Source organism: Ostrinia nubilalis, chromosome 12 (genome assembly GCF_963855985.1).
Source record: "Ostrinia nubilalis chromosome 12, ilOstNubi1.1, whole genome shotgun sequence".
Taxonomy (NCBI): Eukaryota; Metazoa; Arthropoda; class Insecta; order Lepidoptera; family Crambidae; genus Ostrinia; species Ostrinia nubilalis.
In genome coordinates, this window is record NC_087099.1 from 3501014 (window position 1) to 3525015 (window position 24002).

General features: G+C 34.0%; 1 protein-coding gene across 2 annotated transcripts in view; it reads left to right on the forward strand.

Moving 5' to 3' along the window:
- LOC135076474 (neuropeptide F) overlaps positions 1-22185 on the forward strand; it is a 39440-nt gene extending 17255 nt beyond the window's left edge. Inside the window, exons 2-5 of one of the 2 annotated variants that reach the window (XM_063970937.1) lie at positions 1627-1786; positions 14267-14386; positions 17829-17877; positions 21467-22185. In XM_063970937.1, coding sequence (XP_063827007.1) covers positions 1635-1786; positions 14267-14386; positions 17829-17877; positions 21467-21511 — 366 coding nt within the window. In that variant the 5' untranslated portion in view covers positions 1627-1634 and the 3' untranslated portion in view covers positions 21512-22185. The remainder of the gene's footprint in view (positions 1-1626; positions 1787-14266; positions 14387-17828; positions 17878-21466) is intronic. The other variant, XM_063970939.1, reaches the window with a different exon arrangement.
- The last annotated feature ends 1817 nt before the right edge of the window (positions 22186-24002 follow it).

Genomic DNA, 24002 nt, shown 5'->3' on the forward strand with positions numbered 1-24002 from the left:
AAAACTTTGCGTATCGTATAATTAACACGAAAATAGCGCCTTAATGTGAACTAACTGCTGACAAAAATCAAAGTTGTTTATTTATTCAATGTAGAAGAAAGCTTTCAAAGAAAAGATAAGAGATAAGGAAATGGAAATCAAAACGAAATGCTGATTTTGATTTGACTTTTTAAATTAACCTTTGTATAAACCTCGAGTTTTGTTTAGTACATGACTAACATTTTTCACCAGTATTTAATTGTTTTTTCCAACACACATTCTTTTAAAATAACACACAGCTACGATTATTGTTTGAAAACTCGTTTATTCACCTCATGGCGCTTCAAAATTTCATACTAATTTTAATAAAGCTAAACAAACAAAATGTTTCATGATGTAGCCAAGACACGCAGCCTCAAGTTTGTGTCCAGCTGACGTGAGCCGACTTGAGGTCTTTCTAATGAAGCGTAGGTAGCACTGTTAGGTGTACGAGTCACGTATACTAGAGCATTTCCCGTTTTGCCCCGGTCTTCCCTATAAAGGACAGTGCCAATCCATGTATGGAAGTTGGACCTTAGCCCAGAATGAAACCATAGTGCATTTTGTAACTCAGGCCAATACTAATTTGTTAACCGAAGCGCACTGAAATCTATCCCTGGAGTTAAGAGAAAAAAAGAGTTTTTTTTTTAATTCAAAGTATATACATATACTTATAAGCTAAAACTTCTTGCTTCATTTTGGAAATAATGAATTTCTGTCAACTTACCAAACAATTAAAACAGCGCTAGATCGTTATAAAGAATGTAAATCGCACTAAAGTAACGTGTACGGATACAGTATGGTTAAGTTCAACATAGCGAGTGTTATTTAATGCCACAATCGCGAAATCTTATGCGGAGTACGTATACATCGATGATATTTTGTATGTAAATAATTCAAAACAAAACTCTTTTTTTCTTTTAACTCCAGGAATAGATTTCAGTGCGCTTCGATTTACACATTTATTTATTTATTTATTTATTAGGTCTACCAACATTGTTACATTACAACATGTACACTCAAAAATAACAATTATGAACAAAGTTACAATGCATTACACATTAGTATAGGCCTGAGGAACAAAATGCACTATGGGTTGATTCTGGGCAACACTTGGTCCAGACCCTGGCACTATCCTTTTAATAATAAGTGCGATTTTGGCTACCTGATAGTCTCGTTAACCCCTCGTGGTAAACTAAATATGCTTGTGTTTCGCGTGGGTTTACCACAAGCAGCAACGGGGTTCGAACTCACGTTTCTTGGAGCTCGATTCGGCCAGGCATACACATTATTGGGATATTGTCGGTTTTTACACAATCTTCCTAAAAGCTGATTTTTCAATTATCGGATAACTTTTACCTGAAGAATAACTTTACATTGCCAGTTTCAGTATGGGAAATATGTCAAAATGACAATTTTATTCTTCAGATAACAGTTATCTGACGATTGGAAAATCAGCCCTTAAACAAAAATGTTCATTCTAAGGTTTAAGAATACAAAAAAACAATGTACCTACAATAGCTAAAGACGTACGGATTAAATTGTTCACTAACGCTAATAATGTTGACTGTACAAAATTAATCGACTTATCTATGATTTCTTTCACAGCATCCAAGATGATGAGCAAGAGAATTGCCGTCGCCATCGCCGTGGTCCTGGCCGTGATCTGCTTGGCTGAAGCCAGGGAGGAGGGTCCTCACGACATGGCCGACGCCCTCCGTATGCTCCAGGAACTCGACCGCTACTACACTCAAGCTGCTAGACCGAGGTATGTTTGCAGCATCGAATTAATGGCGAAGCTACACTATGCGGGTTATTAATCGAGACATGTGTAAACACGCACTTCAGTTAATTTCGTCGTATATCGCCCACACTTCGACGTGCGTGCTCGCGCTTCTTCTAGGTCAATTTCCCGTATAGTGTAACCGCGCCAAAGTCTCAGAGTCTAGGGTTGGTTGGTTCCTCATCTCTCATTTCCACCGCTGCAGTTACAAGAGTGGAACCAGGATGTATAGTTCAACCGATGATAGGTTTCCCTATCTTACCTTCACACATCAGGAAAAAAAGCCAGGCTAAAAACTACCACCAGAGGAAGTTTAGGTGTCGCTGAAGGTTAGAATAGTTTTTAGGTCGAAGCTAAACATGGTCTTAAGGAGTTATTTAGGAGTCAGTAGACCATAGCGCGATAGGAGATTCTGGGTTATTCGATCAGTAGCTTTCGCCACCCAAACTCTGTCATCCGTTCATTGAGTAAACACCTGAAACTAGAGACAGGACCTGATAGGCTTTCATCGGGTGCTACTATGATCACCTTAGTCCAGGTAGGAGGTTCTTCGGATGTAGGTACGTATTATTTTAAGTTTTCTTAAAACATTACCATGTTTTTGGACTTACTCAAATCTTAAGCAGAAGGGAGTGCTGTTTATGAAACAGTTTATTCTTCAGACTGCTTCCATCCATTGCTTGAAAAAAGGTAAGTCAGCTCAAGTTCGAAACTAATAATTGATAGTTAGGTAATAGCTAGGCACTGTCTAGAAGTTTATCATTATACGAAAGTATATTCTAATACCTATCCCAAAGGTTGTGGTAGAATATTATACCTGTAGAGATATTTAACATTTTAACATTACTATAAAATATTTATAATTAAAATAAAGTTTTAATAGAAATATGACGTCATCTTACGTCACCAAAAAAGTCTGAAGTGAACTTATTACCACAAAGCATTAGTATTTTCTGTCCACGCTTCTTTACTCTCAAAATAGGTTTATTTATATTCATAAAACAGTGAGCATCCTTGGAAGTTATTGACGGATGGTAGGTGGGCAATATGAAAGATCGCCTCATGATTCTCGGGCGGAATGGCCGTCCAAATATATTCTTTTGATGTATGCAGATAACCAGCCGGACCCCTCATCTAGGAATTTATTATTTTGAATAAATTTCCAATAAAAATCTTTTTGCAAGAAATATCGCGGTGAGTTAATGGAAATGGGACCTTTTTCAGAGGCTATTAAAATACACAGTCTGTGTATAAGCAATTTGCATAATAAGGTAGAGCTTGGCGTAGTCTAGTGAACTCTAGTGTTTACTATCGTGACCAAAGGAGGATGCCTAAATAACACTAATTAAATTCCGTTTACTGAAATGCAGAAATGGAGAGCAAATTTTGAAATTAAATCGTCTTCGTTTCTGTAATAATAATAATTTCTAAATCAATATTCTTCTTCAAAATACTTGTTATTGTGATATCAAAAGTGTTGGTTAATTCAAGAATCAAAACCAAAACCTAATAAAATTATTCTCGTAACTAACGTGTCACATCATCTCATTATAAAACCATTTTCATAAAAGTTGATTCAAACGAAACCCTTCTTTGTAGTTTAATCACTATGAAAATCGCTTCTATGCAATTTTGAGTACCTTAAGAGGGACTATGCACTATCACGCTTGCACATCGAAGATTAAAGATGAGTACGTCAGATACATTGTATATTAATCTCAGATATAAAGGGCAGGAACTTAATCTCTACTACATTGATGATATTCTGTAGAATTACATTTTACCTTTCCATAGGGGTGCTTACATAATATTACATATTAAACTTTCAATGTTTTAAAACATAGGTAATAAGTTTATTCTGTAGTCATGTTTTCACATTTTCGTAAAATTTACGTACCTACTTACGACTGAAAGTTGATCTCTTTTTTTATAACTGGCTTTGTAATGTACAAATTCCATATCAACCAATCGATAGAACAGACTTTTGGCCTAAAACGCCAACATTCACGAATTAGCAACTTAAGCAATCAGCATACCAATTTGTAGTGATGTCCCACGTTATGCATAAAGGCCAGCAGTGCGAGCGTGAGAGATGAATAAAGGAGTTGTCACGGGCAAATTACCACCACTGTAATCAGTTCTGGCCTTCAGCCTTTGTGTCTTCGAAATTGCACACACATTGCTTAGCAGAGGGAATATTTAATTGACTTGCAGTTGTACAGGCACACCAAGCTACGCACTGCAGTTTATGTAGTTGTAGTACATGCGATTATGTCAAAAATGTTTGTATGTATTTTATGTGGATAGGTCAAGTTTAACGTAATAACTATAATAATAATAATAAAAAAAAATATAATAATAAAAATAAGTAGAGTAAAAGTTAGATGTTGGCCGCACAAATTTCTAGCAGCCTTTCTATAGGTTGCTAAAGTGGGACAGTTAAGCTGAGTTGCACCACCTAATTTTGACCGTAACCATAACGATAACCGGTGTTTTTTGTATGGAGTTTGACAGACGTTTGTCAAAGTTAAAGTAAGATGGTGCAACCCAGCCTTAGTGAAGTGTAAATGCAGGCCAAGAGCTTCCTCGTAGATAAAAACATCCTATGAAGGGCTTGAATTCAACCAAGAGTCCAGGCAGCCATTTAAAAATATGATAGTAATAATCAAAGTACTCAATTTACTTGAAGCGAACCATTCCACTGTGCTATTGCATCCCTATCTCCTATTGATAATTGCAAACTAGTAGTTACACAAGCAAAGATAAAACTTTTCCAGATACTTTCTATTTCTGAGACGCGATAAAACCTAAAAGTCAGTTGCTAACCTATTCTCCACTGACAGCCTTGTTAGAGTTCAGAACTGGTGCAAAGTTTTTGTAAAAGGTGAGCAAGAACGTTTTTTTTTTTGCGTAGATACGCGAATCTGTACAAAGATAAAAAAATGGCTTTAAAGAAAATGTTATTTTAGATTAGCTTGATTGTTTGGTCATTTGCGCAAAGGCTTCACATACTCAGATTTGTATATTTGTTTATTTACAGAAACCGTAAATTTATGGAATTCAGGCAGGTAGTTATATCTGAAGTAGGATACTCGTACTTCAAGTATTTCAGCTGAAGTCATAACTTAGCCAAAGGAGTTTCAAATCGATGGGAAACATTTAATTAAATACAAGGCTCTCTCTCTAATATTCGAATACTTTGGCGAATATTCGAAAGTCGTAGTAAACCTACTTCATGGTTAAAGTTAGGAACCTATTCCTTGTAACTCAAGTGTCTCAAATTGACCAATATCAATATCAGTGCCGAGGACCCGTACTAACGCCCGTATTCACAAACATTACTATGAGGTCTCATAGTGCGCGTGGCCGCACAGGGTAACACATGAACCAATCACAGAGCTCTTTATACAACGCTGTGCGTTCAATTTGCTGCTTCACTTAAGCAAGCATCGCTTGTGAATACGGGCGTAAGAAACAGTGCTCAAAAACTAAATATCTCAGGTAGGTATAGCTTTTAAGGCGATAGTGAATATTACAGATATTCTGCCCTGTAAGTGCCTATGTACCATCCTAGACTGCATCTCACTTAACACCAGGTGCGATTACGTCAAATATATACCTGCCTTGTTATCCATAAAAAAATATGTTTGTAACTTTTAACACTTGGACCAATCTCAAGTGATAATATTTTAAATTCTTTATAACTCGGAAAATCGAATAGAACAACGACAATAAAAACCATTCTCAAATTCAAATAATTGTGTTTTAGGGTCATCTGAGACATAATATCCAATGTTTTTTAATTAAAAACCAAATTTTATCGAAATGGTTATTGCCGTACTTTTCCCGGAAAGGGACGGAATCCACAAAAAGCAATAATGCTGGTTTATAAGCCACAATATAAGAAAACTCCCACGGAACACTTGAACCTTTAGGCGGTTATCACACTGCGCCGCGCTCCGCCGCGGAGCGCGGGGCGACAGATTTAATCATTGTATGCAAGTACCTCAGTTTGTATAGAAAACACGCGCGGCACTTCACACTGACAACGCGTCAGCGCGCGTGATTTTTTATATGAAAATCACGCGGCGCGGTGGAGCGCGGCGCAGTGTGATAACCGCCTTATTGTAGTTGAGTCAAAATAGTACTAGCTTTCATTTTATAATGGTGATAATCAACTAAATTAAAAGATAAAGAACCAAAACCACGTGGGTGTAAATAAAATCAAAGCAGTTCACGATTTCATAATGTAAAAGAATAAAATAAATACTGTTTCAAAGATACATGCACTACTGAAAATGTTAAATACTGAAAAGTGAAAATTCACTGACCTTACTCCATCAAAAAGTGTTTGAGGAAACTTTCTGTGTAGTCTTTTAAATAGTCACACTAACTCATGGAGTATTATTTTTCAAAGGCTTGTCTATAGCGATACAAAAGAAAATTCAACTGCCTATGTCATGAAAAATAGTATCAACTCTCAAAACGATTTTTATTTATTTATTTGATCTAACATTAACCAATTTCACTATCTTAAAATGTTTGCTCGTTGAAATCTAATTAATTAACAGTACCTAGTTAGTATTTTGCGACACCGGTGTCTCAAATGGCTAACATTATAGCTAACAATTTCAAATGACGTCATTCATCTTACAGCTCAATAGAATAGAATTTAAAATTCTCAACATCGAGTTGGCTAATGGTGGAGCAGTATTGTGGATGTGGGCTACGTGACAAACTTACTTCGGCCATTTGAATAGAAACGACAACAAAGGCGATAGCGCTAACGTTTAACGCCCAAGTTCTTTAAGTTCTTTTAAAAATAATGCCCCTTTTATAGCCCCTGGCTATATATATATATCTACGTGTTTTCGTTAAGAATTTCCGTAAATGAGCAAAAAATATTTGTGCCAATCAACACGTGCTGTAGTTGCTTTTTTTTATTTGATTTGTATGGTGAGTTTTGGATGACAAATAATTATACTTTTAATAACTTCAAATAATTTTGCTGAAAGCTGTATGCTGAACCTGAAAGCGTTTAGAATACACAATATGTTAAATTATGCTGTTGTGTAAACAAATCCATACACTGAAAATAGATGGTATACCTTTTCGGCTCGTAGCACAATTTGAAATGCATATTTAATGAACAAAAACAATCATTGTAACACTCGCATGTAATATGAATGTTGATAATTCCAATGAGCGTAATATTTATTAAGGCAAATTTTCTCATGAATGTTTTACTTTGGTTGTATAATATTTTGCCGTTCCTTACAAATCTTCCTATAACTTACAATATTGTATAAAATGTTGTCGTAAAATAAATTCATCATCATCATCATCCTTTCAGCCATAGGACGTCCACTGCTGAACATAGGCCTCCCCCAATGATTTCCTTAATGACCGGTTGGTAGCGGCCTAGTGTTAAATAAAATACTACTTATAATCGTAAAACTGTTCCATCCAAATATTGGAGCAAACTTTCGACACGTAAATGTAAGGAGACGGATCTTGGCCAAACTCGCAACTTTCGTGGGACGTATGGTCGTTGGTCAGCTATCGAGAGCTAAAACTAAAACAAGTTAGCGACTTAGAGTTTGTGATGGAGTAAGGCAATTTGAGTCAGGCTGCCGAATTGTAACTCGACACGACAATATGTGATTATGAACTTTACTATCTTGACCACAAAGTCACATTTACCAAAAGCACAAAAGTTCGAAAAGCATAAATTAATAGCAGTTCTATCAACTTTGTACGTTTTTGAGTCTTGGATCGCAAAAGGCATACATTTTTAAAGTCAAAGTCAATTTCTTAGTTACAAAATTAACTCTTCATATTTTTTGCTGCTATATTATTTTATGATCCATTAAAAGTTTGGGGCTAAATCATTGTTTATCGGAAGATTTGGTTTGAAGGTTTCAAATGATTATGAAACAGCTTTAAGCCGAGGCTATCTGGACCTAGAATCATTAGTCTTGCCAAGATTTAAAAATGACTTTATTACTATCGTCAATAAATACTAAAGTTATTTTTCTATATCTTAAACTAGTGATTGAAACAAACTTTCTGTAAGCTCTCTTAAATGTCGGGTTTTCCTTGGAGATTATTCATAGCATAGCATACCCATCCTACGCACATAGAATCTGTATAATAAACATTAAAGTAAGTACCTAAACACATTCCAAACTACGACATGGGTATGTAAAAAGACACCATGGAACCACTATACACTCGTGTATTCATTGTAAGTAGGTACTACAGAATATAATAATAACTTTTGCAAAACTTCCTCTCAGGTTATTCAAAAATAGTTTATTGAATGTTCTTTTCAACCGACTTCAAAAAAGGAGGAGGTTCTCAATTCGACCCGTATGTTTTTTTTTTTTTTCTATGTTTGTTACGCGATAACTCCGCCAATTATGAACCGATTTGAACAAATCTTTTTTCTGCGTATAGGTAATACCTCAAGGGTGGTTCCATTTAAATTTAATAATAGAAAAAACAACCCCCAAGGGTGGAAAATTGGGGATGAACTTTTTTATACGCAATATCTCCGCCGATTATAAATCAATTTGAACGATTATTTTTTTGTTGAATAGGTATTATCAAAAGGGTGGTTTCATGCGAATTTGAAAAAAATATTTCACCCCCAAGGGTGGAAAATTGGGGATGAACTTTTTTATACCCAATATTTTCAATTTGTAGTTTTTTTTTGTGTTCACGCATTTGAAGTCGGTTTTATTTTTTTAAAAAGTTATAGATTATTATTCAGCTACGTTAACAGGAAATGACATGCTAAATTAAAAACGAATACGGACTTGCAAAGGAATATTTTAATTTCCCTTAGGCGCTTGCAGGTATTAGGCACTGCAATTCCATTACCGTTTGGTAAGGTAATGTGCAAAGCTACAAATAAACAAAGCATATTATTCTTATAATGGAATATGTTGTTTGTTTGCTCACCACATGTCATGTGCTACACTACCGCCGCTTTTTCATTTTAGAAACCAAGGGTAAGTTGCACAACCTAACTTTAACAGTAACTATAACGATAGCCGGTGCTTTTTGTATAGAGTTTGACAGATTTTTGACGTTTGTTAAAGTCAAAATAAGATGGTGCAACCCAGCCTTATATTCCATAAAATATGCTAAAATAAATAATATGATCTTTTGTTAATCTCATTTGCGATTTGATTTCGTAATGCGGTTTAGTGACTTTTTGCGTTTGAAAAGCTGTTGATTTCTAAAGCGATATGATAGCTTGGACAGGACATTGATTGCCGACGCTAAAAAGCCTAGTACGACTTTAACCCTTAAATAAATAAACAAAAAACTTGTTTAAGTTTATGCCCAAATAGTATAAAAACAGATTATATCCTCCCCGGATTATATACCACTGAAACGATGGAAAGTAAACCGTAGGGACACAATATTGTTAAAAAAACGGTTGAACCTGATACTTTTATGTTACAAAAAAGACTTCAATAACATTCTGTCACATACATTAATGAACGTTAGGATTTAATTACATGCAATTTAATTATTACATTTTTTTTAAAAGTCCAGTACTTTCGATTTGGGAGTGGGGACTGAAATGCTTCTGAAGGTGCAAAGGGATTTTTTATTTAATTTGACTAAAGACCTAGAGATTTATGATTTGCTTACTTATACGAGTATAATATTACAGCATTCCATAGTGTAATTTCGTTTGTAATTGCGAATTCTGTTAACTACCCAAGTAATAGACATTAGCTGCTTTAGGGCTTTGAAATCCGATTATTCCATAAGGTACCAGACGTAACCACCCGGTGCTTAGTGTGTTTTACAGGAGGGTTAAAACGCAGTCAGGTTTACGGTGCAAACAGCTTTGTAACTACATTTTGAGACTGCTTTAATATTACACTGTAGTATTACGATAATTATGAGAATTGTTAGTAATGTTCAATTTATGAATTTTCAGTTTATTTTATGTATACCACATTTTCTTTGTATACCGTATTAAAAAAAAAGAAGTAAATAATATTATCTAGTTTGTCAATATTGCTTGAGCTTTAATCCGTATCTACAGATTCAGCTCAATACGTAAGTAAATAAAGCTCCAATTTTACTGTTCTTTATTTTCAGTTTGAGTAATTAATGTGAGCCATTTAAAAATTATCATTGAATCTCAAACTAAGTATTTATTGTTGAATTGAAATGAAGTTAAGTATTTATAGCTTATAATAACTATATGTAGCAAGCAAACTCTGTTTGCTATTTATTGGTAGAAATATGATCAAAGAACTTTTTATCAGCTTATTTGGCACGTCCTAACTGCATAATTAATGCCAACTTTGACATTTGACGATTTAAGGGGAAGGTGTACACTTAACACTATAAGGGCGGCATGTGACCTTTCCCACCTATCCACCCCCGTAATCTACTTAAAGATTTCCATATTCACAAAAAAGGGTCTTGAGGCTTAAACTTATCCAGATTTTTCCAACAAATTGCTAGTGTGTCCGGCGATGAAACAAAAACAGCTGATGTTATCATTTGATTATATGCGGTATTCTTTACCCAATGACCAGAAACTGTTATTTTTCACTTTACACTGACAGGAAGGCCGCTGAAGTACTTTACAGAAATACAAGTGAAAATAGTCATGCTAACAATAACATTTTTCGTTAATTATGCGAATTGTCCAATGTAATTTTAATTTGTCACTCTATTTGCTACCCACGGGAATTGATCGGTTTGTATTTTCGTACTAATTGAAGTGTGACATATTTTGTTTATGTAACTTTTATCGTTACTATTATTTTGTCGTTTAAATAAATACGATGAAACACAGCTTAATAAGTACTTGAACGTTCTTGTGTGCTTTGAAAATAACTGTAATTTTGACGCCTCAATGGACAACTTTCCAATTTTTTTCTTTTAATAAATCTTGAAAATATTAGTAAAACTAATAAATAATTGTGAAATAATCAGGAAAATATCTCTACAAATACAAAAGTTACAGGGCCCTAAAGTTGCGCATAACAAATATTCGCGCCTTAGAGATTGCGTACCTTGAATTAAGATGTATGTATACTAGGGTTAATGGCAAACATCGATGTCATCTCAAGCTAGTAATACTATCAGTATCGTGGAATAAATCACCTAAGGAGGTCAATTAGTACTCAACTAGCTAAACAAAAGAGTTTAGAAAACTTACACAGAAGTGTATTTAATGCTTTTAAATGACATAATGTAACGGATGACAGGAAAAGTTTATTGCTCCATTATTATATTGTGAAATAGTTCTAGATTAGAACACTAGTATCTAAAACGCGATAAGTGCTTATTAACAAGGGAACTCATGTAAAAAGCCAATCTATAATCAGATTTTGTGATAATGTAATCTAAAACGACATTATCTATGTAATGTTATAATTTGAAGGAGGGTTGCCTCAAATCTATATTTGGACTTATACTTTACAACAATAATTAAATCAATAAATAATATAATCAAATCAAAACCATGAACAACACTCGAATCTATTAAGATTCAGCCCAATTAATAAACTGTAGTGATTTTAAGAGGCTAAAGGGTTATTTTGGCGTAGGTACTCAGCTATCTTAAACGCTTAATTCAATTTGTTAGTTTTTATAGAATACTGTTACTTCATTCCTATTTCATGTAGAAGCGGAGTGTGCAACAGTTTTTTTTAAATATATATTTTATTTAAATTACGTAATATAGAAAAGACTTTCATTAACTACCAAAATAAAGAAAATCTTGGACATATTTTTACTTACTTATTTATTAATCATGTCCCAAAAGTTACAAAATTTTCCGTCTCTACATTTATTGACATATTTTGATTTTGAAAGAATTTGTAATAACAAATACTCATAATTGGTGAATGAGTGTTATTACAACAATAACTTCAATACAAAGGGTAACCAGGCGCCTGAGTTAAAAATTCCGTCAAAATATCTTAACAAGGTAATCATATAAATTTCGGCACAGTGATCTGAATTCAGATATCGGGCAGGTAATCCTTAACGGCAATTATTTGCTTAGTAACTGTTTGATTACACCTACACAATTGGCTAAACTTTTAAGTGCCACCCCTATTGACATAGCGGGCGTAATTAAAACACTTCATATTGACATTACACTCTACGCGCGCTGTAATGAGACACAGTTATCAGTATACCCTCCTATTTGAATTGGTTTGTCCACAAGGACCACTTAAACTTATCAGGTAATGCGTGTAAAATATCCTTAATGGGAAAGGAAAATATTAGGATAACACCATCCCATGGAAAACTTGAATGACTTTTGCATGACTCACTATAACTTGTAAAAAGCTTTTAATGCTGACGCGTAAAAGGTCCCTGTAAGAGACCAAATAAAACTTTAAGCTTCCAGAGCTATAATTTAGGCTTTACATAGAAGTCTATTTTTTATGTGTTGCCAAAGTATAAACATAAGTTTCACAAATAAATGTATCAGATTTTTTTGGATCTTTGGGGATCTAAACTCTTAAATGATTGACGTCCGTATGAAACAGAAACGTCCGTTAAAATAACAAAACTCCAATTTTACTTTTACAATTATTTCAGTCGTCAGAACGCTCATTAAGCAAATGGGTACGGAATTAATCAAAGATTTCAATACAAATTCACGTTTACTTTTTCGAAAACACAATTCATCATAATAAATATTATATTTACTTGGGATACTTTCTACAAAACAGTTCCAACAACCTATTTCGAATAGCACTTTTAAATCTCAACGCATAAGCTAATGAAAATTAAAAGAGCTCCTTTGCTGTAGCACAATAAAAAGTTGATTGTAGAATACCACAAAGGATGGCAAAGTACAAAGTTACAGAGTCATTTGCCCCTATCACCTCGTCAAAGGGAGATGTTTATTTACTGGGATTCTTGAAAAAAATATCTCCACCTTTTTACGCTAAAAGCCCGCTGCGTGCAGCTTTAAAACGAAGATAAAAACCATCTTTCTGTTTACACTTTGCTAATTAATAGCACTGACATTTTGAAAGTTGGTGATTGGAATAACTTGGTAGCTTCAAGTTTGAAATGTTAATATTAGTTCTATCCTTGTTTTATTGAAAAACAAATAAATATTTTCAACAGACTAATTACGGGATTGTTACTATACAACGTAACCACAAAATATAACAGAAGACAAACTCCATACTAAACGCGCTCGAGCCACGCACACATAGACACCGCTCTAGCAAGACTGTCTTGGACGAATGCGAGCGCGACGTGGCGCGAGCGCGACAGACGTTCGCCACACGTTCGCTGTGGTTCGCTTGAGTCACGCGCCGGTCAACCGCCTGTGATGTTATTTTGTTTTGCGAAATTGACGAAAATGAGTGAACAGAAAAAGTCGTATTATAATATTGTTCGGTATTTGGTTGCTTAAACTCATCATTAAAAATACCGAATTTTCATTTTTTAAATTACCAGTTGATTCGGGGAGGTAAGTAAGTTATTTATTTGAATTTCAATTTAAATTGAAAGCCAACTCAATTATTAGGAATATCGAATTGTTTTAGAGAGGTTTTAGGAATTATTGGATAACTAGCTTTTGCCCGCGGCTTCACCCGCGTGAAATTTAGTTTGTCACAGATCGTCATAAATTATAGCCTATATGTTATTCAGGGTTATAAACAATAATACTGTAAAGTTACATCAAAATCCGTTCAGTAGTTTTTGCGTGAAAGAGCAACAAACATCCAGACATCCAAACTTTCGCATTTATAATATTATATTAGGTAGTTGGATAATAGTGTCAACCACTCAACTAAATACTACTTCCTTCTCGTGTATTTGTTTGCAAACTATTACTATAATAACGTACTAAATATAAATAAGTATACGTGGATATCTGTTACTGTTTTTCTTGCATAGTATTAAGAGTAACATTTTTCTATGATAACGAAATAAACGCAACACATGACAAGACAACCCTAGCGCGACGGCCGAGCGTGCGAGCGAGAGAGGTATGCAAATCGAGGTACATACATGAGTTTACCTTCTGTTATATTTTGTGACGTAACGCTGAATAATAAGAAAGTTGCCTTTGATCGCTCTTATGTATTGAAATGTAACAATAAAAGTAGATACTTTTTCAGGTGCAATTGTTACATTGTTGCCAACAATGTGTAAGTTTGGTATAGTTTTTAAAGTTATAATTTCAACTTCAAACTGACACAAAATTTTAATAAAAAGTTATAGTTAGATCCTGTATGTTTAATATTTATTTCAGTAAGTTTACGGTTTCTCACGATAACACAACACAAAATGTCCCCTCACTGAACCACAGAATTTTAGGCCACCCAACTTTTACCGTTATTACAACTGCCATACGGTTCGACATCGTATCTTGGTCGTATCCTCAGTCCTACCCGTAGTGTTGTGCGTGATTGTGTTACATAGATAACAATATATTGGCAGGATCGATCGCCGCGACGTCTCGGATGGGGACCGAGTCGACCCAGAATTGTTAGATCGCGCGATGCGGCTTATCCAGTTGCAGAACCTAGACCGCATTTACTCCTACCACACCCGACCAAGGTACGATAGTCGATGTTTCTCCCCGCCCCCTTATCGATAACGCACACCGCACTATTTTATACTTCCACATCCAATGCATGACGTTTTTGTTTTAATTACGATCACATTTAGGTGATGTTTTATTGATTTTGCAATAGATTACAGCACTGGCTTCAGGTAGAAAAACAAACACATTTTGCGTTTACATTAGAAATGAATTATGATATAGGCATTGTGTAAGCATTGTTCGAGGGACCCACGAATACATATGTCTATCAAATATTTGTCCCCGTGAAATGTATTTGAGACATTGTTCGATTCACGATTTGGTTTCCTCACTATTTGCTTTTGTGGGCCCAAAATTTGTAGTTACGGTTTGTTTAATGGGAATATTAATAGCCAAAAAGTTAGGATAAATAAACTCAAATAATTGCTGGTACTAGGTATATCGTAACTATGACTTTAGATAAGTTGAATCAATTAGAATGAAAACTAGTTAACAACGTCCAAAAAGGGTTACTTGGGATCATCATCATCAAATGTGAAGAAGCTAAATTTTATCGCGATATCACCTGTTAAAATAATAAATATGAGTTGTATTTTTAATGCTCATCGTTCCTGGTATCGATCTTAAACAAATTACCTAGGTATCAAGGAAAGATGAATCCAATCAATGTTGAAAATGACGTATTTCCAGTTATGCACTGATTCTTGAAAGATAATTTACAGAGGTATTTAAATAATTCATTGGAAACGATTTAATATTTTCTCAACAACAACAAAATGTATACCAAAATTTGAGATTGAATAAGCGTGGGAAGTGCAGACATCGCATCGTTTAAAAATTAATTTATTTTAATTGAAAACGAGTCGCACACCCCGTTTATTAATACTTCAGGGCTGTTTCAGTTAATATCTGAGGGCTTTAAGCTCTGAACCAGGGATGTTATGGATATCCGTAACTGAAACCGAAACTTTCGGATATCCAAAATAAATAAATATCCGAAACGTAACCATAACTGATTCAAAATGTTTCGGATAGTTTCGGATGTAGGCAGAGCCAATCAAGTCCTTACGCTGATTAAATTATTGCATTTTGAAGTACATGAGTTTTTTTCCATAATATAAAAACTTTTTTGTGAGACCAAAAGAAGGTGACATATGTCAAAAAGAATCTTTTTGTACCCTTTTTATTCGTAAGGCATGAACTGTGTTGGACAACTATTGCAATTTGCATTCTATAGCATAGATATCCGTGACCGTAACCGAAACTTTCGGATATCCGAAATAAAAAAAAATATCCGTAACCATAACCGAAACCGGCATATTAGTATTCCAATATCCGTAACCGTATCCATAACCGAAACTACATATCCATAACATCACGACTCTGAACCGGAGCTTTAAAAGACTTGCAATATCCTGAGCACTCATTTTTTCTTTTATTCGTAACTAGTTAGACATGGTTCAGCTCAAAAGATTTCGGTTCGTCAAAGGAGTACTATAAGGACCCTTCGGGACTGTATTAATGGAACTATTTGGGAATAGAGTATCTTTTTGCTGATAAAAGATTTTAGAAGTGGATCAGTAGTAGTTTTGGAGTTTACTTCTTATTACCTACTCACAAAAGATTCGTAATATTACGTGTAGGAATAACGCAAAGTGTTCAAGTTCGTCACCTCATTTACCGAGTAACATACAAAAAGTGGTTAGCCTTATTGGCATACAAATACCATGTTTCTTTTTTATCACAAGAAAATATTAAGTTTCATTTCCGTAACATTGTAACTATATAGTACAAATGCTAACATTTCGTAATTAATTGTGATTACGAGTATAATTACGAAATAATATCAGTCAAGTGAACAGTCTAATTGCCTCATGTGCCCACTAAATGCACGTTATAAGCACTGTAGTGTCAAATCCAGTGGTTCCCAAAGTTGTCTGGGCTACGACTCATTTAATACAAGTTCCCAAACCCGGGACCCACCTATAGGAAATTTAACCGTTACCAATATGCCTAAATAAAGGACTCGGAACTGTAGGGTGGTGTGTCATTCTACAGGTAGGGCCCACTCAATGTTCGCTCGCGATCCACCTCTGGGTTGCCACCCATAGTTTGGGAAACCCTGGCCTAATCACGTAGCTAGGTATCTAATCAGCTGTGAACTAAGATAGTGCAGAGATATCAAGGTGTATTTGAAGTCAAGGAGCTAGAAAGCCAATTAGGTCAGATTATTAGGCTGGATAGTAGGAAATGTTAATGTTAATTCAATTATATGTAAAGTTGAAATAATCAATTGAGAACAGTGGTAAGTATTCGTTTGAAAATTCAGAAGTGACATTAGTATTTAACTTGGTTAGTTGTATTATGTTTATGAGATCAAATTAGATATTAAATAAATCCCGACGGTGTTAACTACAGATTGGTTGAGGTAAACCAAAGTAAACAATTTTGTTTTTGGTCAAGAAAATTCAATAATATTTTTGATCTAAATATTGTGTCAACCGTTAATTGTCTGACCCACGCTTACGAAGTCTGAGCTTTCAAATAAATAAATAAATCCATATTCTAACGGTACCTGATAGCATTGAAATTCAATTTTCGACACGTCCATTTATATTCAAGGCCTTTTTTCAATTCCACTATGTGGTCAGCTGGAGGCTTTTCAGCTAAAATTATTTTGATCTCTCTTCGAATCAATGTCATGCATAAAGTATCAATGCGTGGGTGTCCAATAGGTACATTATAATAATATGTGTCTACTTTTATCACACAGATTTTAAATCAAATCAACTAACAAATTATTGAGGATTGTTTTGATTTCTGATCAGTGGGCTGAGTGTGAGTTTACATCAAACGCGCTCACTAATTTATGAAAATTTTAGTTTTTTAACGTTTCCCGCTAGGGGCGCTGTACAATCCGTCATACATATGTCATTAATTGACGCGCTCACACGCGTTTGATATAAACTCACACTAGGCACTCAGGGCAGAAACCATTTTTTTCCCATCACATTTGGGACTTTGGGATATAAAACTTACTGTTTCTACATAGTTACTTACAAACTTCCTTACATCAATCAACCTAATTCTCTCCTTCTTAGATATAGTAAGAGGTAGGGTAAAGGATTTATGTTTTTCCAACATGCAATCTATCTCTATTTCAAAAATCATTAACTGGCACTGTGGTAGCGTGAAAACGTAACAAACGTGAATTTCTTTGGCATTATTTTGTAATGTTTAGCAAATTTTTTCGTTATCTTATGCCCATATTCACAAACGATGCTTGCTTAAGTGAAGCAGCAAATCGAACGCACAGCGTTGAATAGAGCTTTGCGATTGGTTCGTGTCACCCTGTGCGTCCACGCGCACTGTGAGACATAGTAATGTTTGTGAATACGGGCGTTCGACCGTTTAAGATTTTTATTCAGTGTGTAAACATTTTCCATTTTGTTACAGGTTCGGCAAGCGATCGGATGCGTTCACGAACTGGGCTAAGGATCTCGAAGTAAGTTTATTTATTTGGGATTACGTCACTGTTTGACATCAATTTAACCTTTTAAACGGAAATGCGTGACACATGCCTTTCGTTTTGGGAACTACTACCTGGAATCGTATGTTTAAAAATAAAAGAAACATAATTTTAAAAGTTTTTTCTACATTGATATTTCCAAACGTACATTTTGGATTGTGAGAATTAGAAATCATTTAGAATTTCAATCAGATTTTACTTATAGCAAAATTATTAAGTAGGTTATTGGGTTATTACCAAAATCTTTAACTCGTGTTATAAATTAATTACTCTCCAAACATTTTCAAAAGATCTGAGGAACAATTTTGTAACGTCCTTACAAAGTGTTACATTAAAGTGTTGATTGATCAAAGAAAAATAATCTCTTTACGTTAATTACTAAAGTGTAGACACTCTAATTAAATGCAGTAGGTGTTACACTAATCAAGGTGGATTCAGTGGGTTTAAACCAAGGTTCAAAGTCAATAAATAAAATGAAGTTTCTAACTAAATCACAACTTCATGCGCTTTTATCGGTAAAAAAAAAAGTGAAATAATTACGTCACCAAAAACTATTGTGTATTTTACGCACAAGGGATTGTATAAAATTAAAATTTATTTGTATTACTCGTATACGGAAAAAATCAACAAAACAGCTAAACATACAATTTGATTTGTTACGAGCCAAAGTAAGAATTATAAGTTTGTAAAAACCAGATAGGTTTTGACGCTTAATTTGTAAGAAGACATGTAAATTCTAATTTTCATAAGATTTTCCACTGATTTTATAGATTTTTTAAATTTTTTTTTTCAAAAACCTCATAGATTCGGCAGACTTTTCTCAGAGGCGGAGTGCCTACTGAGCCTACACTTATTGTAGCTTATTTGATGATTTGAATGAACAGGTACGTATTAATCACATTAACCACCCAGGCTTATTAAATTTGTAGAGCCCTTTATAATCAAATTCCACTGGATCTAGTAAAGCATAGTCCAACAAATAAGGTTGGCGATTGGAGGATATTCAGTTAGCTAGTTACGCGTGGTTGTGATTTACTTTTTGTGAAGTCCTATAAAGATACACGAGGGAATTTAAAATAGTAACATTGGATACGATGTTTTTAATTTAATTGACCACGGCTTAAACATTCCCGTTAATTGGCAGCGTACGGCTTACCACAATACTGAATTAATACTTCGACTTTTAAAGATTTATCACGACAAAATGAATCCTGGAATTCGAATGAATATATTCATTGCATTGGAAAGTTCTGGAATGATGACAAAAGAATATCGAATAGACTTGAAGCAATAATAAAATTGAATTGCTAACTCAAAAGTGGCGGTTTTCAATAACGCACCCACTTTATAGGTTACAGTTAAGTGTAGCCTTAAGATGTGGAATAGAACTGAATAATATACCAATATCGCGTTTATAGCCGCCTACGGGTTTATGAATGCTTAACAATATCGCTGCAATATTGATATTCGAAGTTAAGTATCAAGATACTTTAATATCTTTAACAATGGCACAAAGAGCTACAGCAATACTTCATCTATTAAATATAATACATACAATACTTTAAATAGAAAAATACAAAGTCGAATTTAATAATAATATGTCAGCTAATTCAGGCCAAAAAGATCATTCGATTTTGATAGTACCTACTTGAAATGTAGAGATTTTATTTTTAGCGCGTACCTAATAGGGAAAAATATTATGAGGCGTATAATTACCCTTTAAGGCTAAGTCTTAAACGTTTTGTATTCTATAATTTATTAATAAATATTGTGGCATGTAAAATCAAGAAAAAACCTGTATGGACTTATTCAACTATCTCATACCTTTGAAAAAATACCTTGAAACGAGATTTTGGCTGAGTCTGGTGGATTACTTTTAATTACTATGTAACAAAGTACTGACGTACGAAGATTATTACATTCAAAAATGTATCTTAAAATCACGGTACGGGTAGATTATTCGTTACTTAATAAGGAATTTAGATTACTTATGAAATTTCCATCGAGAATTAAGCCAGTCGTTAAATACATTGTTATTAAGGCGCAGAGTTAACGACGATTTATAAACACATTCAGAGCTTCAGTTTTATTGCTTTTAGTAGTTATTTGATAGCCTAAATAATTATTTGCGATTTATTTCAATATAAGAATATACTCGTAAATATATATTTATCTAAAAGTTGTTATGGCTCTCAACTGTTTGATGATATTAATTATAAATCGTTCATTCGTCAATAACTTACAAAGCTTTTAAGCTTCGCATTTAATTACAAAACAAAGGAGTCTGTCGAAAACATCATACTAGATTGGATTATCAGACTTAAATAGGAAATATTGATTGAACCAAAATTAAAATTGGTAAATTTGATCAAACTTACTTATTAATTATACCTAATTACCTACCTATAGCGATAGATATTGAAATTGTAAAAGGAGAGTCATTAAATGATAAATGAATCAATCAATAAATTTTATTGATTGTTTTTATGGTTTTTACAAAATTTTTAAGAAGGTTCTAAATAACATTGTAGTTGAATTTCAATGTATTTTGATATGTTTAATTTAGGTGTATAGTTTGTCATGTTTTTATAAATGATTAGCATGGCAGAAAATGGCAGGACGTTGAGGAATATGAATATTGCGACAAGATATTGTGGTCGGTCGTTGACAGTTTTATGAAATCGTTCATCTCCTGGGAATATGTTGGCAGAAATATTTCTTCGAACTACATAGATTTACGAGATAAAATAACGATTATAGTATTTATAGTTGTCTAATATTAGATGATGTAAAAGAAATAGTGATTCCAGTGATTCTTTTCATGCGTTGGATTACAGAATACTTTTGAGAAATAGTTTTTTTTACCTACGAAATCAGTCTTCAGGCTTCTTTCGGAAGGTTTGGGACTAACCGTGGACTGACACTGGCTGAAATGAGGACAATATATTTAGATAAATTAGTCTGAAACTCTTTTATTACATTGTAAAGTATAACAATTAACAAGTGAAATAAAAGTAAAATCGTGCAATGTTTCCTTGTAAAGCTTCCCAAATTGTGACCTGAGTTATACAGACTGAAAAGGACTGACGCTCGCTGAATGCTGTCAAGGCAAACCTCGTTAGCTCCTGCTGCGGCCTAGATATGTCAATGGGCGCAGTTTGATATGAATTTCGAAATAGGAAACCTGACATTGGGGAATGGGGACAAAACTCTACCAGTAGATTCTCAACTCAGTAGGTTCATGGTGTGTATTTAGGTATGTTTTCATTTTCAATAGGTAAAAGATGCATTGAAATGTGCCTACCTACTACTTAAAACTCGTAGGGAGGTACGCAGTAGATTAATATTTTGAAAGAAGAACTTTAAACTTTTTAGTAGAATCACAATGACGTCGAGCTGGCAGAAAAAATATGCTCGATGAGATTTTTATCGAATCTTTAACATTTTAATATTTCCATAACTTTTGGCTACGTATTTCAAATGCTAATATTATCCATGATTTTTGCCGTCGTTGTTTTCAAACCTTCAAAATATTATAATGTTGATTTTATTTGTTTTCTTACAGAAGCCGGACTTACCCGCTTGGTTGGCGTACGCCAGAAGGAGATGAGGGGCGCAACAGCTGCCGGGTCTATAAGTCACTATCAATGTTCATGATCACTACACTATGTACCGGACTCAATGTTAATACCGTTAATATTACACCTCTTTCTGTCGTTCATGTTACACTCGTTGTCTCTGTTATCATGTTCCAAATTCAAATTTTTGAAATATAAAAAGTTACTTTTTAATTTAGAATAGATTTCATTTAGAAGTTTACTTTTTAAATGTTTAAATGGTTTCCATTTCAATAAATAATTAGGTTGATTGAAAATAGGCTGGCATTTCAATCTCTTCTATCGTTTTAATTAATTATATTTATTATCTGTGGTGCTTTTGTACTTAGCTGTTTATCTTTATTTTAATTTGTGAAATTCTAGTCAATACGATAGCATTTATGTGCTATCTTCTGAAAACAATTTGTGCCAAAGTTATCTTTTACTTTTACAAAAAATGATTTTTCTTGGAAAAACCTCTCGATTCAGAAGTATTTTAATATTATTGTTTCTATAATGTAACCCAGTCGATCAATCCCATAGTCATTAGGTATTCATAGAATCTTTTCTGTATGTTTAAGAATTATTATGTCATAATATTTGAACCAAAATAATTGTACCTTTACGGATAAAATATCATTGTAACGTTATGAATGAATAAAAGCAATTAAGAAAACGTAATATTAAATTGTTCGTTTTATTACCCTTATTTTAAAGACAATGCAAATTTTTAAAAGATCATATAAATTGGGCCATTACAGTAACAGACAGTTTAGTAGTTATTATATGAACTTTTAGTCAGGTACCCACATAATCAAGAACTCGAAACCAACATTTTTCATCAGAATTAAGTAATATCTATACTTAGGTATAATAAATCTGTAGAGAGGTCAATTCTGTACATGAAATATATTTTCAAAATAACTATCAGGGGGTGATTAGTGATCGTTACTGATGCCAAAAATGCAATCAGTAAAATTTTTGTCTGTTGTCTGTCTGTCTGTCTGTCTGTCTGTATGTTCCTTATAGAAACAAAAACTACTCCACGGATTTTAACGAAACTTGGTACAATTATTCTTCATACTTCTGGGCAGGTTATAGTATACTTAGGAATTCCCACGGGAACAGGAATTAGCGGGAAAATCCTTTTGTATGAAAAATCTAAACCGCTTAAGTTAGTCGCTTGAAATTTGGCATGCAGGTACCTTAGTAAACTTAAAGCTTAGTTACAACAGGATATTGCAAAATTCCCACGAGAACGGGAGTTAGCGGAAAAAAACATTTGTATGAAAAAATCTAAACCGCGTAAGATAGATGAAGGGGGTAAAACGGGATCCACGCGTACGAAGTCGCGGGCGGCCGCTAGTTTTCTAGTAAAAACTTTGATGTTGTGTGAATAAAAATGTATGTTTCTGACAAATTCAATTGGTAACAATGAAAATATATTACCCTACATTATCATTTATAAAATATGAGCAGTCAAGTCCAAGGCTTCGTTCTCGTATTAATAGACACACCTAAGACAAATAATAATTTAACTATTTACCTGTAACCTAATAAAATTTTATTCTGTGACTGAAGAAAATGAAAGCTTTAGGTAGTTATTATAAAAAAATAATTAATGATGGAACTGAAAAACTGCAGTCACAACTAATACGTAAGAGGTCACTTACCGGAAAGTGCAGCATAGTATATCCACCCACTAAGTGGACCGACGAAAATAAAGGTAGCAGGACGGCGCTGGATGCAGAGCGCTACCAACCGGTAATTATAGAAATCATTGGGGGAGGCCTATGTTCAGCAGTGGATGTCCTATGACTGAAATGATGATGATGTGTGTATCTAAGTAAAGCACAAAAACCTAGATATGTTTTAACTTATAAAGTCGTAAAGTCCTACGAGCGAATTATGTAAGATTTGTACTCACTTACCTATTTATTGAAAGTCCTTCAATAGGCACAAACAGAGCAGTTATTTCTTTTCAATTCAAATAACTCAACGAAGTTTATTCCGGCATCCATTGAATCCACAAAGTTCAAAGAAAGAATGTATTTGTAGTAAGTTTGCTCGGCAAATAAATAATTGTGCATACAAAGAAAACCCGTTTCGTAACAGTTCGTTTAGTACTTTGAAGAGAAGATAAAAAGCAACGAAATAAGTGGATGAGCTGATTTTTTGTGATGTCTAGGGCGTGAGAATAATTGTATGAAATATGGGAAAATATTTTTCTTTCAATAGTTTTATCAAGATTTTCTTTCTAAGCCTAGACCACCGATTTTTTGTCGGCCGATATTTTAGTCGGGTAGTAAAATCAGTATGGAGATGTATGAAAGTGTAGACATTACACCGATTGGGTATCGGCCGATTCTTCATACAAATTAGAATCGGGTCCAACTATCGGCCAACTAAAAGTCGGTGGTCTGCACCTAGGCTTAAGGCGTGAGTTGTGACCAACGCAATCCAACTCTTAGTTTAAAATAAAGTATTTAATATTCAGAACAATAT